This window comes from Corylus avellana, chromosome ca4, assembly GCF_901000735.1.
Source record: "Corylus avellana chromosome ca4, CavTom2PMs-1.0".
NCBI classification, from domain to species: Eukaryota; Viridiplantae; Streptophyta; class Magnoliopsida; order Fagales; family Betulaceae; genus Corylus; species Corylus avellana.
Window position 1 is genome coordinate 10,502,125 of NC_081544.1, and position 16,750 is coordinate 10,518,874.

The following is a 16,750-nucleotide window of genomic DNA, read 5'->3' on the forward strand; positions in this document are numbered from 1 at the left end:
CTACAAGGCATTCATTGGCATTCTCTCTTCTACTAAATTTTTTTTTCTTGGGTCTAATTCTCTCTTCTACTGTTCATCCAAACATTGCAAGAAAATGTAATTTTCTTTGACCACTTGGATAAACAATTGCTCCACCTTTTACATTCTTTCTTTACACCTAACACTTTTGAGAAAAATGGTTATTTAAAAATGAGAGAATGTGTGCTGATCATACCCAACGGTAAATTCTTCAATGGAGACTAGCTAGCAGCTGGAAAGGCATGGCCGCCATCTCTACAAGCTCATCAAAGGCAAATGCTCTAGATTGACAAATAATCCTCAAGCAAAAGTCATAAGTCACCTCTTTTCTGCCGTTAATTGGCTTGATGCAAACTCAATGAATGACGGCTCAATAGTTCGGTGTCCTTAACGTGTGTATAAGCATCCTGGCCTGGAAATATTACAGACAAAAATGGATTCAAGAGGTAAATGCAGTAGGAGCAACAAACCGGGTACGGGATCGAAACCTCTTCAAAAAAAAATCAGAGATTTGGGTAACGAAGTGAAGAACGCGTTTAAGAAGCACTCAAGCACTAGTCGAAGCCCAAATGTTTCGCCGTCGCTGAATGTTACGGCAACTGGTAGACAATGCCCGGAGAATCACCCAAGGAAGCGCGCTGTTCTATGTGGGGTTACTTACCAGAACCGTAAATTCAAGCTCAAGGGAACGGTTAACGATGTGAAGAACATGAGGGATTTGCTGATTAAGCGCTTTGGTTATTCCCAGGAGTGTATTCGCGTCCTCACAGGTAATTATTATTTATTTTAGGTTTTGTTTCGAGGTAGAATATTTTTTAGTGTTTGATTAGTGCAAAAAATAAATGACGGCCGAAAATGATTGGTAATTTTCGGCAACCTCTTTTAGAGGTCCGGCATTTGGATATGAGAAATTTAAGCTCAAAAAATAGTTTAAAAGTGAAAACCATTTACAAAATTAAAAAAGCTTTTTTAGGTTAAACTGAAAATATATTTTCAGTTGCACTAAATACTGAAAAATATAAAAAATATTTTACCCCTAAACAAATTGAGCATAATTTATCATCCTAAATGATGCAAATACCTAATGATACAATCATACAAAATTCATTTATGCTAACAGTCATGTAGTAACTTACTAAATATCATTATTTTTTTCAAATTTCAGTTTGTCTTTCATTAGACTTAACAGAAGATCTCGAGAAAAAAAAAAAGAATCTCTCGGTCCTGGCCCCTTGATAAATTTGTATTCATTATATCTCCTCCCTAGCGTAGTATGGCATCTATGATAACATGGCTTGGCTTTTGAATGTTCCATTACAGCTAGCACCATGTCTACAACATAATTTACCACCAAGAGGACTCACATCGGGCTCAATGAAATAAGTTTTTACCTATTTTGTTGAGTTATGTTGTTAGAAACCTCTACATTGGCTCAACAAAATAACGAAGTGTTTGTTGACTAGCTATTGTGTTCAACAAAGTTGTTGAAGACTGTAGCTTAACAATAATAATAATAATAATAATAAAAACTCTAATATTGTTCTCTCTCTATTTTAGGAAAAGGAAAAGTCAGTCAATAAATAATATTTTAAATAAAAAAGTGAAAGTTTATAACTAAAATGTTGAGTCCAATGTAACTGCTTTAAAAAAGCAGATAACTAAAATAAAAAAGTAGATAGCTAAAGCATATATGTTTTAGTATACGCTTGTAGACTTGTAGTCCTTGAACCTTAAAGCCATAAGCCAACACAATAAAATGAGACGGATTCTGTAATTGCTTGCAATTCGGACATATATACCCACCAGGAGGGTTGCGGAGCCTATCTATTTTGAGTAAATGGGTTCCACACCTTAAGCTATTTAAGCCAAGGGTACTTTGGACATCTTAATTGTAAGGAGTCTTGATCCAACAAAGTCTACCATTGCTTAAAACAATTTTAGACGTACCTCAAGAAGACCAAACAATTTGTCCGAGAGCCCCATGTCTAAGCATGGGGCTCTCTGTTAGAATTTAAATTAAATAATATAATTCAACTCTTCCTATAATGCTTTTAGGTAGATCAAGGTTCTGCTCACATAAAATTCAAAAACTTCCCTAATGTATTTTTGAGATAAATGCAAAATCAGTTCCTATGGTTAACATAAATCCCAACTTGACGAATTCCGTTTGTATGATACGTCAACATCAGCCACCCCGGCCCTTGGGGGAGGAGAGGGAGCCACCCGGTCTTAATTAAATGTTGAAATTCAGAAACCATTTCGGTTTCAACATATATTTACTCATACTTTGTGATTAATTTGCTCAAAACATCATTAATTCATACCATAATGCAGAAGAAGAAGAAGAACCTGGTTTCTACCCGACGAAGAAGAACATACAAGAAGCCTTGAAATGGCTTGTGGAGGGCTCAGAGTCCGGAGACTCATTGGTGTTCTACTTTTCCGGCCATGGCCTCCGACAACCTGATTTCAACAACGACGAGCGAGATGGATTCGACGAAACTATTTGTCCGGTCGATTTCGTGCAGGAAGGCATGATCCTCGACAACGACATAAATTCCACCATTGTTCGGCCGCTCAAGCAAGGTGTCACCCTCCATGCAATTGTCGATGCTTGTCATAGTGGAACCATTCTTGATCTAGAGTACATATACAACCCAAAAACGTGAGTATTTAATTTATATTACAAATTTCTACTCAATTTTGATTTTTCATTTGTAGCCCTCTAATTTTTTATGTTCATACTAAAATTGAAATTCTATAACGTAAGGAATTTTTATTTATTTATTTATTATTTTTTGGGTTGGTTTTTCTATAGATGTGGAATCTAAGGGAAGGCAATGATGACTCATTACAATGTTTGTTAATATTAAATAATTTTTTCCTTGAGAGTTGCAGAAGTAAATGGGATGATAACAGCGCTCCTTCAAAAGCTCAAAAAAGTACAAGCGGTGGAATTGCAATTTCTATAAGCGCTTGTGAAGATGATCAAATGGCTGCCGATACCTCTGTAAGAAATTTTCTTAACTTTTGGAAAAACTTTCACAAAATTTTTTTCAACTTTCACGTGATTTGAATGTATATTCGAAGTTTAAAAACTCTCAATTAAGAGTATAGAATTTTCAATTTCTTTCAATTACCTTATTTGTTAAAATTTTTCGCTAAATATTGTCAAAATTCCTAAAATACAGTATAAAAACAATAAAATCAAGTTTTAAAGATTCAGGCGTTTAGTTTTTTATTTTTTATTTTTTATAAAAAACATTTTTGCAATTTTTTTTTAATAAAAATAAAATACAAGGGTATTTTGAGTTTTTTTTTTTTAAAAAAAAAAAAACTTAGCAATAAATCCTAACGAAAATGAGTAAATTGAGATAAATTGAAAGTTCAATACCTTTAATTAAAAGTTTTTAGAGCATGTTTAGGATTGTGTTTGAGAAATAGAGCTTTTAAGTTAAAAAACGTTTTTTCTTTTTGCAAAAGTTTCAGTTTAAGTTTGAGTCAAAAGTACGTTTTGGCTATTTTTTTGCTTTTTGAACCGATTTCAATTTTTTTTACCAAATGAGTACTTTTTCTTCAAACCAACTTTTTGAGTATTAAATGCACTTTTAGACCCTTTAAACGCACACCCAAATAAACCCTAATATTTGAAGATAGTGACAAAACAAGTAGAAATTTAAGAGAATTTTCTGAAATTTCTCCTAATTTCTTCAAATAAAATCCTTCAGGCAAAATCTCTAATACGAGATTACGTCTCTTTGAAAGTCTTGTAACAATTTTCTTTTGAATTTGTCTTGTATATCTTTCTTTTTTTCCTTTTCTTTTTTATTTGTTTAATTTGGTATATGTACAAATATTAGTTTTGTCCTGAAGGAAATTCTCATCACCCTTTATATTACCACAAACAAATGCAAGCAGTATTTCACCGGACAGGAAATGGCTGGCGCAATGACGTATGCTTTGATCCAAACGCTTGACAGAAATAAAAAATTGACATATCAAAGTCTACTGAATATAATCCATGAAACCCTCGAGCAGGTTAACAGTGGAAGCTGCCTCAAATCCAAGTTATTACACAAATTGTTTCATCACCGAATAATTCAGGTTGGTTTAATTTCCTCTTATACTTCAAATTAATTCTTTCTTTATTTTTGTAACATTAAACCAATAGGAAGAAATGAATTTAATTATTTAATTTATATTCTAACACTTTTCATCACATGTAACTCAAATTCTCTCTTGTGAGATCTAGCGCGTGAAATATATATATATATACATATATATATATATATTATATATAAATAGATGAATTCTCATTGATGAAAAAAATGATCAAATAGATGGGTACAACTTGTTCCATCAAAACAATATCATGGATAGTCTCTGGAATTGTAGAATTCTAGGTCTTTTCTAGGAATAGTTTACAAGCTTGGGCCAAGCCATGTGCAGCCTTATTGAAATTACGGCCGACATAACAACATTCCCAGAAGGGAAACTCACTTAAAGCACTCTTAATATCTCCCACCAAATGGCCATATCGAGATGTTGGGAGTACATTGGCATTAACAGCAACCACCACATTTTTTGCGTCCCCTTCCAGTACGAGATTTGTTACACCAACATCCTTACTGAGCTTGACTGCATGATAAGCTGCCGTAGCCTCAGCAGCTTGGGCCTCCAGGTGTCCTTGCAGGTGCATACACTTTGCTGCCAACACTCCTCCCAACTAGGCACGAATCACAATACCCAATCCCCAGATGTCCTTTGGATGAGTCTAGAGCAGTATCCCAGTTGGCTTTATCCCATCCCACCTTAGATGCTATCCATTTTTCCTGTACAGTGGTACTACTTCGCTGTTGCTCCCCTTGTGCTTCCCCGTTCAAATTGGCGAACATTTCCATAGAGCTTCGAACCTCCCGGATTAAGACGTCTGGGTGTGTGAACCTCCCGTTGAAAACATACTCATTCCTCCAAAGCCAGATCTTACGGGCCATTCTCATTAAGAAGAGTAGCGCGTCCCCTACATTTCTCAAAAAACATTTCTGCTACTTGGGAAAAATCCAAACCTTTCACCACTGTTTTTTGAAAGGTCCTGTCACTCGCACCCCACACATCCATTGCTGAAGGGCAAGACCAAAGAATATGATAAACCGTTTCCTCATTCGTTTCACATATGGGACAAAACGGATCAGAGGAAACCTTCCTTTTCAGGACATTATCCTTTGTTGCGAGTAAGTTATGACACGCACGCCACATGAATGTCTTTTCTGCGTTGGGGATCGTCATCTTCCACAAAATGCGCCACATATTACTCTGGGATTGTCTTCTTGATTCTTCCGCTTTCTGTAAATTCCCTACTTTTGCAAGGTAGTACGCACTTCGCAGAGCATGCGCAGTTCCTTTCCATACCTGTTGGTGTAATTGATTAGTTAGACTCACAGGCAATGAACTAATGGCACGCACCTCTTCGGGACTGAACATATTATTGAGAAGAGTCATATCCCACCACTTGGTCTCTTGGTTCATGAGCTGTTGCACTCTTGCTTCTTCCGATAATATAGATGGCGGTGAGAATACCTTCTACAATGACGGTAGAGGAACCCACTGATCCCTCCAGATAGTAACACTGTTGCCATCCCCAATCCTCCAGATCAGCCCATTTTTAACCAAATCTCCCACTCCAAATATACTTCTCCATGCAAATAAAGGCTTCAAACCTAATTGGCATTCCAAAAGTCAGCAATGTGGGAAATATTTTGCTTTCAATATTTTTCCCGCCAAACTATCCGGTTGCTTCCATAATCTCCAATATTGTTTGGCTAGGAGTGCTCTATTAAAGCATACTAAACCCCTAAACCCCATACCCCCATCCGCCTTAGAAAGTCCCATCCTCTCCCAACTCATCCAGTGGATCCTTTTATCATTTTCCTTATGCCCCCCACTAAAACTTTTGTATAAAAAAATTAATCTCCATACACAAGCCTTTTGGGAGAAGAAAAACACTCATACTGTATGTTGATATGGATTGAATTATTGCTTTGATTAAAATTTATTTTCCGGCCTGTGAGAGGAATTTGAGCTTCCAATCCTGAAGCACCTTCCAGACTCTATCTTTAATGCTTGCAAAGGCCTTTATGCAAGACTTGCCAACCAAGGCAAGCAACCCTAAGTACGTATCGTATCTTTGGGATATTGGGAGTTACCAAAAGTTGTGTCCGGCACTCTACATTGGTGTTTATGCTAAAGAATATTAAAGTTTTAGCCTTATTCAATTTTTGCCCGATGTCTTTTTCATAGATGTCAAGAATCTTAGACAGCTGCGTCCATTGGCTGATATCCACTTTGCAAAACAATAAGCTGTCATTCGCAAAAAAATAGGTGCTTTATCCAGAGTTCTTTCTTAGAGGTTGGCACACCTTTAAGATATCCTTTACGGTCAACTCGAGCTAAAAGAAAACTAAGAACTTCAGAACACAAGAGGAAGAGATAAGGCGAAATAGGATCACCTTGCCTAATGCCTCGTGTGGGAATTATCAGTCTCGTTGGACTGCCATTCACCAATATTGCATAATTGACAGACCTAACACACATCATAATAAGAGCAATCCACCGCTCTGCAAAACCCAACCGTTTCATCACGCTCTCCAAAAAACTCCATTCTATTCGATCATAGGCTTTGTTCATGTCCAGTTTAACCGCCATGTACTCCTCCCGACCCCACATACAGGATTGCATTGTATGTAGGGTCTCATAAGCTGCTAGAATGTTGTTGGTTATCAAGCGGCCGGTATGAGTGCACTCTGCGTCGGCGAGATGATATCCGGTAAAATAAACTTCAACCTATTGGCCAAAACCTTCGTCACAATTTTATAGACAACATTGCATAGGCTAATGGGCCAGAATTCAATTCCACACCGTGAGTTTGTTTTCCTGGGAATAAGAGCAATATAGGTAAAATTTAAATCAGCATCCATTATTCTAGAATTTAAAATAACAAGTACAGAATTGCAAACCTCCACTCCCACAGTAGTCCAATTCTGTTGGAAGAAACTTGCCGTAAACCCATCTGGACATGGACTTTTGTGAGGTAGCATTTGATTAATTGCGGAACAAACCTCCTCTGCAGTGAAGTCAGCAAGGAGGATACTATTCATTTCGTCTGTCACTTTCCGAGACAAGGCCCTCAAGTATCTCTACAAACTGCTTGAACCTTCATATGTGAATAATCTGCTATAGTAGTCTATAAACGCCCCTCCAATACCCTCCTGGGAGTCCCACCTCTGTCCTTGCTCATCAAGAATTTCCCATCTCAGGTTGGTACTTCGTTGTTTCTTCACACTTGCATGAAAAAAAAAATTAGTATTTTTGTCCCCTTCTTTCAACCAAAGCTCCTTTAATTTCTGACCCCAAGTCTATTCCTCCTAGTCCATCAGAGACGACAGCTCCTCTTGGAGAATCTTCATTTGTCCCACATCCATTTCCTCCTCCCTCCCTTGGACCTCATGTAAGAGTTTGGTGTTTTCGACAATGCGGCACTCCACTATACCCCTATTCTCTTTCTGCCACCATGATAGTCCAATTTGGCACTGCATGACTGCCAAGTATCAGGAAGGATTCCTTTTTTCCTCCACACTTTTTTTATAATACCCTTGCAGGCGTCTTCTTTACCCCATGTGGCGTCATAAATAAATCCTCTCTTTCGGTATCTTCTCATCTCTTAATTATCAAGATTGATAAATATTGGGTTATGATCCAAACATACTGCTGCTTCTATGGATACATTTGCAAAAGGGAAGATAGCACACCATTCTTGGTTGGCAACCACTCTGTCCAACCTCTCTTGAATAAAAGTACCATCTTCTCTATAACTGCTTCAAGTATACTTAGGTCCGCGAAAGCCCAAATCTGAATGTTCACAATCCATAAGTACTTTTTGAAAGGCCTCCATTTGCTCTCGTGGTTTGCCATCCCCTCCTTGTTTTTCCGACAAGTCTGCTATTTCATTGTAGTCCTCCATCACCATCCAATTAACTGGTTGCATAGTACTAAGGTTGTGCAGGAAACTCCAAGCTCCTCCCTTTTGTGAGCCACAGGATGACCATAGAAACCCGTCAATTTCCAAAGTACACCATCCGCCAAAGAGACAGTTGCTTGGATGTGTCTTCGGCTATAATTTTGGATGGTAAGGTCAACTTCATCCTGCCATAACATCACTAACCACCACTTTTACCCACACTCTCAACCCCAAATGCTTTCTTGAAACCGATCCTTATACGAACAGACTCAAGCTTCCTATTATTCATCTTGGTCTCTAATAAAAAGACCACTACGGGTTTCTTCTCCTTCACCAACCGAAGGAGTTCGCGAACTGTTTGGGGGTTCCCAAGCCCCCAGCAGTTCTAACTAATGAGTTTCATGTCGGTCGGCGGGGCTGTGAATCAACCCTCGCCACTCCCGATCCCAGAAAATTTTTGTCTGCTGCCCCCTCCACTATTGCACTCATAATAGGATTCTTTATCCATTGCCTTACGTGATTCTGTACCATCTTGTTTTATCCCCCCCTCTGCCATAGTCCTCTTCCCTGTCTGTTTCAGAGTTTCCTGATAAGGAAACACTTGGTTAGCCCTTGCACTTCTTTTCCAAGATATCCCTGCAGTTCGTTGCACCCCCCCGGTCCCTTGAGAATAATGAATAGAGTTCGTATTTGGCGTTTGCTCCTTTTGGGTTTGGCTGTCAGGAACCACTCCCCCTTCTTCTGTACTGAGGCCCTATCCTCCTCAGAAAACGTTGGGCCTGGCCCAACGTGTGAAACCCCTTTAGTAACAGCTCCATCCCCAAAAGGGGTAACTGCATGGTTGACCCACTTCCTTTTACAGATTCAACACCATTCAAATCCTCCTCCATTTCTCTTTCTGTTACACTCCCTTTCTCCACAGAATCTTCCTTCCTTAAACACATAGTATTTATTTTCTTTTCCATACCTACAGCATGGTTCACGACGCAAAATCCTCCAGCTGTTTCCGTAACCCTGTCTTCCTTATTAACTCCCAAATTTGTAACCAGTGTATCTTCGTGAGTAGGAAATTCTTGATTAAATAGAGTTTCCTTTTCTGAACTCGCCGTCATGCCGAAGGACCTCTTCAGCCCTCCTGTCTCCATGCGCCGCTGCTCCCAAGAACAAGAATTTCGCTTGAATGACATTCTCTCTCTATCAGATGACAATTAGTCAGACCCCTCCTGTTTGTAGTAGGGTACACCACGGCCATGCCCTCCCAGCCTTCTCTGATTTGGCGGTGGTACCCTCAACCACGGACCAAATTGGGGTTCCAACCCTAGGGTCTGAACTCTCTTGTTTTTGCACCCCTCTCTTTCATGACAAATCACTCCACAATGAAAACAGAATCTCAGTAAACGTTCATATTGGAACTTCACCCAGATCGTTTGTCCTTCAATTTTCAGCTTCCTTCCCCTAGTGATCGGCTTTGACAAATCCATGTTAACCCTTACTCTCAAAAATTCCCCCCATCCAGTTCCTTGTTCATCCGTTTCAACCGCTTCCACCTGACCCATTGTTGCTCCTATTTGGGCCCCCACCTGCTGGTTCATACACCCCAAATGGAGGTTGAACATACGTATCCAAAAAGATGCTTTCTCAAAGTCAATCATTGCAGGTTGTGTCATCCCGTCAAACTCCTCTACCAAAAACAAGTTACCCTAAAAAATCTATGGTCTCCCTTCCAAGACTCGTATTCTATCCCAACAATGCTCAAATTCATTCAGAAAAAGATTGGTTCCCAAAACCTTAAAGGAAGTTGATCTCGTAGGCTTCCAACCCCTAATCAAGGTCAACTTGATGAACTCTTTACTAACCATCCTCTCCACAATTAGCTTTCCAATCAGACATGTTGGTCCTCTATTCACCATCCTTGTCATAACCTGCGCATGAATCTCAACGTCCACATCCTCCTTAGCTGACAATGAAAAATTCTTCCACATAGACGTTAGTTCATCTGCCATAGCACAAAGAAAGCAGCAAAAACCTTCACTGGAATACCTTCACAGTCGGAGATAAGACTTGAAAACCTTTTACTTTTCCTCTAGGGTTTAGAGCCTAGAGAGAAAACTTGAAAGTAATCACGTGCACACTTCCACGTAAGTGAAGTTTTTTAGCACGTGAAATATTGAATTGAAAGAAGGTTGAATTGTGGAGACAATGTTCAAACTTATGACCTCTGTATCTGATATCACATTAAAACATGACTTTTTCTAAAAGCTTTAATTATTATTGTGTTTTTTTTTTTGATACGTCCAAGGGGAGAGAAATGCGGGAGGGGATTCAAATTAGTAACTTCCGCTTCATGAAGTGTAATCCCTAGTCGATTGAGCTACCCTTTGAAAATCCCAAAAGCTTTAGTTGATAAGTTAATAGAAAGAAATGAATTTAATCATTTAGTTGATATTATAATATCCTATGTATTATATTGTACCACATGCATTGTCTTGAATGAAAACGGGAGCTAGTCCTTTATATTTGAGGGGTAAAATTGTTTACAAAAAGTAGAATGACAATTTTACCCCTAAAAAACAATAAACACCTCTTCATTTCAATTGAAATGGAAATGTTCCATTTCTGTTTTTAAGTGTCATATTTATTCTTACTAGAAAAGAGAACAAGATCCTCTCCAGTTCATTTGAACTAGATATTATCCAGTTAGTTATATTATAGGGGTATTTTTGTCTTTTCACCTTTTTAGGCTACAAAAATATCACTCCAATATAACTAACTGGATATTATATATCTAGTTCAAATGAAATGAAGAGGATCTTAATTCCCGAAAAAGAGCAAATGCTGAACAATAAATGCATTTAATATTTTCTCAAAAAAAAAAAAAAAAAATTTCTCAAAACAAAAAACAATTTATATAATTTGTTTATTAATTAAGCAGAGTTTCTTAATGCATTTCGATTTATGGCGGAGTGCAGGATCCTCTGCTATCATCATCTGAAGCGTTCGATGTTGACAAGAAGGAATTTATTCTGTGAATCGGACTGGGAGGATGCCATCATTTCAACGAGCGTCAATTAACTTTCCGTCATAATAATGTACCTCTGCTTATCTCAATGTACAGTTGGAATAAGGAAGAGAGAATCAAATAAGGCTTAACTTTTGAATTTGGTTAATTTGTTTATGAAAAGAAATGCCAAATTCATTGTTTCCATAGTAAAATCTAGCGATCCCATGTTCTTATCTGATTTCACATGTATTTATGAAATCAGATATACAAGACTTCGACATATACAAGAATACAACATAAAGACCTTATTTAACTCACTATCTAAATCCTTAACCTGACTTGTAAATGACAAGATGCAACCTTTTCACGAACAAAATAAAAGTCAATTTCTGTGTTTAGTACGTGCATGATAAACTAGATTTGTCAAGAGGTAGAAAGTGCCAATGTTGTCCCACCAAAGAACGGAGCACTAAGGTTGAGGAACACCAATATCAGCCAAGAGAGACAAAAGCCACATGAGCTCCATATGTGGAAGCTAGTTGTGATACCCCAAAATATCAAAATCCTGAAAAGAGAATTTATTAAAAACAAATGCTTGTTTTAAATCAATAATGCTCCATTAATTTTATATAACCATAAAAGTCCTACTCTTTTTGGAGAAAACCTTTATTTAAAAAATAGCTCAAAAACCCAATTTCAGCTTTTGGCCGAACGTTTGTTGAGGGACCACAGAACATTCGAACCTAACCTTTAGTGCGAATGTTCGCCAATGGACCACTCCGAACATTCGTTGACCAAATTGTAACCGATTGGGTATTGATCAAACATTTAACTTACAATTCTAGAACCATTTTGTAATAATAGTACACCAAACGTTTGAGCATAGTACCGAATGTTGGGTGATCAATAGTCTGAAAATAATTTTAACTCATTATCCACATCTTCAGCTTTAAGCATGTCTCTCCCTCTATAAATATCACATCTTTCTCGCCCCAAACTCCACCCATGCTCCAATAATCATAATCCTAAAGGGAAAAGAGATTTTAGAGAGAGAAGGAAAAGATTGCATTCCGTTAATGTTCATCTACATAAACAAACATATAGCAATAAAGAAAAATAAAATTACATTCCAACAAATAAGATGATAAAGCCTTCTCATTAAGCATCAATATTAATTATTAACAAAATGTAAAATAGATGGAGTTGAAATGTAATTTACATTTATATATTAATTATGCGGGTTAAACCGTGACACATTTATAATTGCTTCTAATCAGATTGGCTGGATTTGACTAAAATTTTAATATACTAAAATCTTAATTTACTAATTTTGTATTTTATTCGAGTTAAGTTTGCGGATTGCTCGAAAGATTATCATATTTAAATAAACGATAGAAATATCCTTTGAATATTTAAAGTAAGAAAAGAAAGTTAACGATAACATTGAGTCGGAATCTACTCCGGCCCATGAACAAGTTAATCGTAGGCCCATAATTAATTAATTCATTTCCGTGGTATTCAGCGTCTTTCAACACGATTCAATCCGCTGATGCTTTGACATGACAAAAGGGTTTCTAACTTCCAACTTCCATTAACACAACCTCCGAATTCAGTAATGGCGGAGGCCGAGGCCGAGGCGGAGGCCCCCAAACCGAGGCCACGGCCAATCGTGCGCCTTGGGATTTTCCTCATCGCACACAGCCTCCTCTTAAGGTAATTCTCTTAATCACTCACTAATTTGATTCATTCACTCTTTTATCATTGAGTTGAATCAATCAATCGCTTTCTCCGTTCAATTGTTTCAGTGTGGTTTGCTGCACAGCAGGGATTTTGACTCTTCTGCTACTGCCAGTTCTCGCCAAGAACACCTACATTTCCGAGAATGCCCTCATGCCAGGTCCTTTTTTTTTGTTTTTTTTTTTTGTTCTTTTTGTTCTTTTTTCTTTCATTAACTAAATTTTAGCTAAGAATTTTCACTTTCATTTTCCACAGGTTCTGCGAATTCCATGCTCCCTGGTCAGGAAGTCTCGGAGGCAAATAGATTGGTGAAGGATTTAACCAGTCTGGATTTGAAACCTGTGGGCGGTGGCATGTACGTGCTTACTTCAAATTGTAGCTTATTTATTTATTTAATGTGAATTTCAATGTTACAACCAATTTTGAAATATATTATTTAGACCCTCACGACGAAACGCCTCAAAAAGATTTTGCTGAACTGAGTAGATTAGATATTTAGATTAGTAGGATGTTCTAAGTAAGCCAAGCGGGGTCGTGATGAATTCGATTGTTGGAAAGATAAAGGCCATTTCAATCTAAATGCTTAAGCTCTAGAATCGCCAGTTCCATCTAATTAAGGATTCAACTTAGGACTTGGCACCTATAAACACCTTTTTATTTGCATATGAAACATGGGAATTTGTGTATTATTATGCTATATGGTCACCTTGCATAATCCCTTTTATATTTGTTCTATTTTGATAACTGTATGCTCTTTGCACCATAGAGCTGATTAAATTTGAAGTTTTTTTTATTTTTTATTTTTTTTTTATCAAAAATAATTTATATATTTATAAATTTCTGCATCTTCTTTCTGTTTTCACCTACCGTTTGATATTTTATCCTCTCCATATCTCAAGTTCATAATTCTGAACCTTTCTCGTGCAACCCAATCCCTGCTGTGGGACTCATTGCTGTTCTCTGTACATAAATGCAGAGAAAGTCAAAGACTAATAGCAGAATATATGTCTGACTTGGGTGCGGAAGTTAGTTATCACAGGTTTTACCCTCAGTCGAATCAGTTCCATCCGCTGCACTTTCTTTCTTACCCTGAATCTGGGACAATTCGGGAGAACGTCAGTTGTTCATTGCATGGTCTCAACACAGTTGGAATAATAAGAGCACCACGTGGTGATGGGAAAGAAGCTATTGTCTTGGTGACGCCTTACAATTCTGGAAAGATTGGTCCGGGTGAGGCTTTATCTCTGGGCATTGCATACTCGGTGTTTTCCTTGTTGAGCCGAGTTACTTGGCTGGCCAAGGATATTATATGGCTTGCTGCGGATTCAAAATATGGAGAATATGCTGCAGTTGATGCTTGGCTAAGCGACTATCACATGCCTGTATTTAATGGGTTAGGGGCTCTAAATGCTGAAATGTGTCATGGAAGCAATATTCTTAATGAACTGAAAGACGACTCTTTCACCGAAAGAAAAATATGTGATGGTTTTAGACGTGCTGGGACTATGGCTGCAGCCCTTGTCATTAAGGTTGCAGATAGAAGTGAACAATTTGAGAACAGTCTTAGCATCTATGCTGAGGCATCCAATGGGCAGATGCCGAATCTAGACCTTATCAATATTGTAAACTTTTTAGCTGTTCATAGGCAGGGTTTGCAGACAAAGGTGGAGAAGATGTGGTCTTTACTTAACTGCAAATGGCTGAAGATTTTGGGTGAAATACTTGAGTCACTAGGACATGTGGCTAGAAGCTTAAACCCACAGTGGAAGTTTGGTATCCCAGCAGCAGATTATGCTGAGGGCATTGCTACACTTGCAAGTTCATTGTATTACCAGGTATTTTACTCTGCTGTCTGTTCCTTTATTCTATGTATTTTCTCCTTTTTTGGGGGAAATGGTGGAATCTATTGCTATTTATTGTTTCAAATTGAATGGTAAGAAATATTAAAGTGTTTATGTCTTCTCACTTATCGTTGATCCCCATGGTCATTTTTCATACTTACACATTTTCCATCCAATTAGGCTTTAGGTGTTCCCACAGGTCCCCATGGTGCTTTCCGTGATTACCAGGTAGATGCAATTACTCTGGAAATTTCTTCTGGGGTATTTTCGAATGACAAGGTTAAGCAAAATGACTTCCTTCTGCGAGGTGGCCGGTCAGTCCTCATTTACATCTTTCTGGAGTAACATTTATAACTTGTCTTTCCAATTTACTCGACATGTAGGCAAGGGACTTGGATGAGTAGCTTGCCATTATTAGGACTATGTTTTGGATACCAAAACTCTAGTCTGCTGGGAGAAGACTTTGTTGTCTTGAGTTGAATACTTCTCAAATTACCATTTTTTTTTTCCTTTTTGTTCTTTGCGGGTAGGTATCATATATCAATACTTGGAAAAGATTCCATTAATAGGTGTTGTACCTATTGGATTGTCTGTGTATTGCCGTGGCCCTCTCCTACATGCTTGTGGTATCTTTATTACTATTTTTGCTTACTTTGTTAGAATTTATCTGGAAACATTGCATATTTAACTGGAAAAGAATGGTTTTGTACTGAACTGCGGTAAAGTACCCTAACCTCATAATAAAATTATAGAAAATGTTGATGAGGTTCAGCCTCGCTTGTTGCTCATGGTGTTCGGTCCATTTGGGGGTGGAAATTCATGTCATACTCAAATTCAAACTTGTATTTAATTGTTGGGGGCAAGAAAATACTTTTTGCAAGCACGGAAACGATGGAAAGTTCTCTCCAAGCATGTATTAGTTCTTGCTTAATGTTTAAACCTTTCATTGTTCTTGTTTCTAGAATATCCTCTAGTTTTAAAATTGCTAGTAATGCGTAAGTAGTATTATTTGGTGAAATCTCTCTTTAATTACTCATTGTTTAGTCAATAATTGGTGGTTTATTGTACCCATGATCGTACATTAAAATTCAAAAGTTTCACTATTGTTGTGTCATTTTGGCTGAAGGTTTTCTTGTTGGTTGATGCAGGTTAATTGAAGGAGTTATACGTTCAGTAAACAACCTCCTTGAGAAGTTTCACCAGTCATTCTTTCTATACCTTTTAACATCACCTAGTAAGTTTGTGTCAGTTGGAGTCTACATGATCGCATTTGCACTCCTTGTTGCACCACTCCCAATGGTTGCAGCTTCTCTCTATATTGATGCTCATAAATTGGATCCTAGTTATGAAAATGACAAATCCACTCCTCCAGCCAGTGCTGCTGAGAAATTTGGCATCACTTTCAGATCATGCAAATGGCTGAATGCAGCAAAAAAAGTTTTTGTAGTTCACTTGTGGGGTGCTGTTGTTTCATTACTCCCATATTTTGTCTGCCAAATACCCAGTTGCACTCCAACAATCAGCTTTGTAGTCTGGGTTTCGCTCTCCATCCTCAGCCTCCTAATCTTGTACTTGATTTTGGGTTTTCCATTTTCCTATGTCAATGCATCATCTCAATCTCAAAACAGAGATTGGGCTCTCTTGAAATCAGTGACTATCTCAGCTGCCTTTATTGGTTTATGCCTCATGTCAGTCATTAACTTTTCGACAGCTGAAATTGGGGCTTTACTATTAGTCCCAATGTGTTTGATGGCTCAACCTTTGAAGCTTGATGTGAAAGCTAGAATATTGAGGAATTTTTCAAGGGTGGCTTGTAATCTGGCTTTGGGGTTTATTGGGTTTCCACCAGCTGCTTTTTTTGTGTTGAAAGGAGTATTTGAAGGTTTTGGTGGTATTAGTGTTGGTTACTTCTGGAATTGGTTGGAGACCATTTGGGCATGGAACAGTGCAACTTACCTCTATATAGGTATGGTTCATCTGCCATGCTGGGTATTGTGCATTCATGTTTTATTTCATCCTTGTTGACATGTTTTTGTGAATTTTAGCCTATGTATCATTGATCAATTTGACACACAAATCAGAAGATTAAATGAATTTTAATCTCAATGGTTATGCCTTCTTACCTAAATTGTTTTCTGT

General features: G+C 37.7%; 2 protein-coding genes across 3 annotated transcripts; both read left to right on the top strand.

Annotated features, from left to right (window-relative positions):
- Positions 1–233: 233 nt before the first annotated feature.
- Positions 234–11,103, top strand: LOC132179944 (metacaspase-1-like). Its single transcript, XM_059592766.1, has 5 exons — positions 234–788; positions 2,353–2,683; positions 2,917–3,028; positions 3,937–4,122; positions 11,002–11,103. The coding sequence occupies exons 1-5, from the start codon at positions 452–454 to the stop codon at positions 11,059–11,061; spliced, it is 1,026 nt and encodes a 341-aa protein (XP_059448749.1). The 5' UTR covers positions 234–451; the 3' UTR covers positions 11,062–11,103.
- A 1,447-nt stretch (positions 11,104–12,550) lies between these two features.
- On the top strand, positions 12,551–16,733 carry LOC132179942 (uncharacterized). 2 transcript variants are annotated; one of them, XM_059592762.1, is made up of 6 exons: positions 12,551–12,746; positions 12,839–12,930; positions 13,026–13,125; positions 13,747–14,605; positions 14,792–14,925; positions 15,760–16,733. In XM_059592762.1, the coding sequence occupies exons 1-6, from the start codon at positions 12,649–12,651 to the stop codon at positions 16,634–16,636; spliced, it is 2,160 nt and encodes a 719-aa protein (XP_059448745.1). In that variant the 5' UTR covers positions 12,551–12,648; the 3' UTR covers positions 16,637–16,733. The 2 variants fall into 2 exon arrangements, with proteins under 2 accessions (XP_059448745.1, XP_059448746.1); XM_059592763.1 differs by having other exon boundaries at positions 12,659–12,746; positions 12,859–12,930.
- Positions 16,734–16,750: the final 17 nt, after the last annotated feature.

Coding starts and splice junctions, on each gene's coding strand:
- LOC132179944 (XM_059592766.1), top strand. CDS start 452: ATGGATTCAAGAGGTAAATGCAGTAGGAGCAACAAACCGGGTACGGGA. Junction 2,684..2,916: donor TACATATACAACCCAAAAAC/GTGAGTATTTAA, acceptor TGAGAGTTGCAG/AAGTAAATGGGATGATAACA. Junction 3,029..3,936: donor AAATGGCTGCCGATACCTCT/GTAAGAAATTTT, acceptor AAATGCAAGCAG/TATTTCACCGGACAGGAAAT.
- LOC132179942 (XM_059592762.1), top strand. CDS start 12,649: ATGGCGGAGGCCGAGGCCGAGGCGGAGGCCCCCAAACCGAGGCCACGG. Junction 13,126..13,746: donor AAACCTGTGGGCGGTGGCAT/GTACGTGCTTAC, acceptor ACATAAATGCAG/AGAAAGTCAAAGACTAATAG. Junction 14,606..14,791: donor CAAGTTCATTGTATTACCAG/GTATTTTACTCT, acceptor CCATCCAATTAG/GCTTTAGGTGTTCCCACAGG.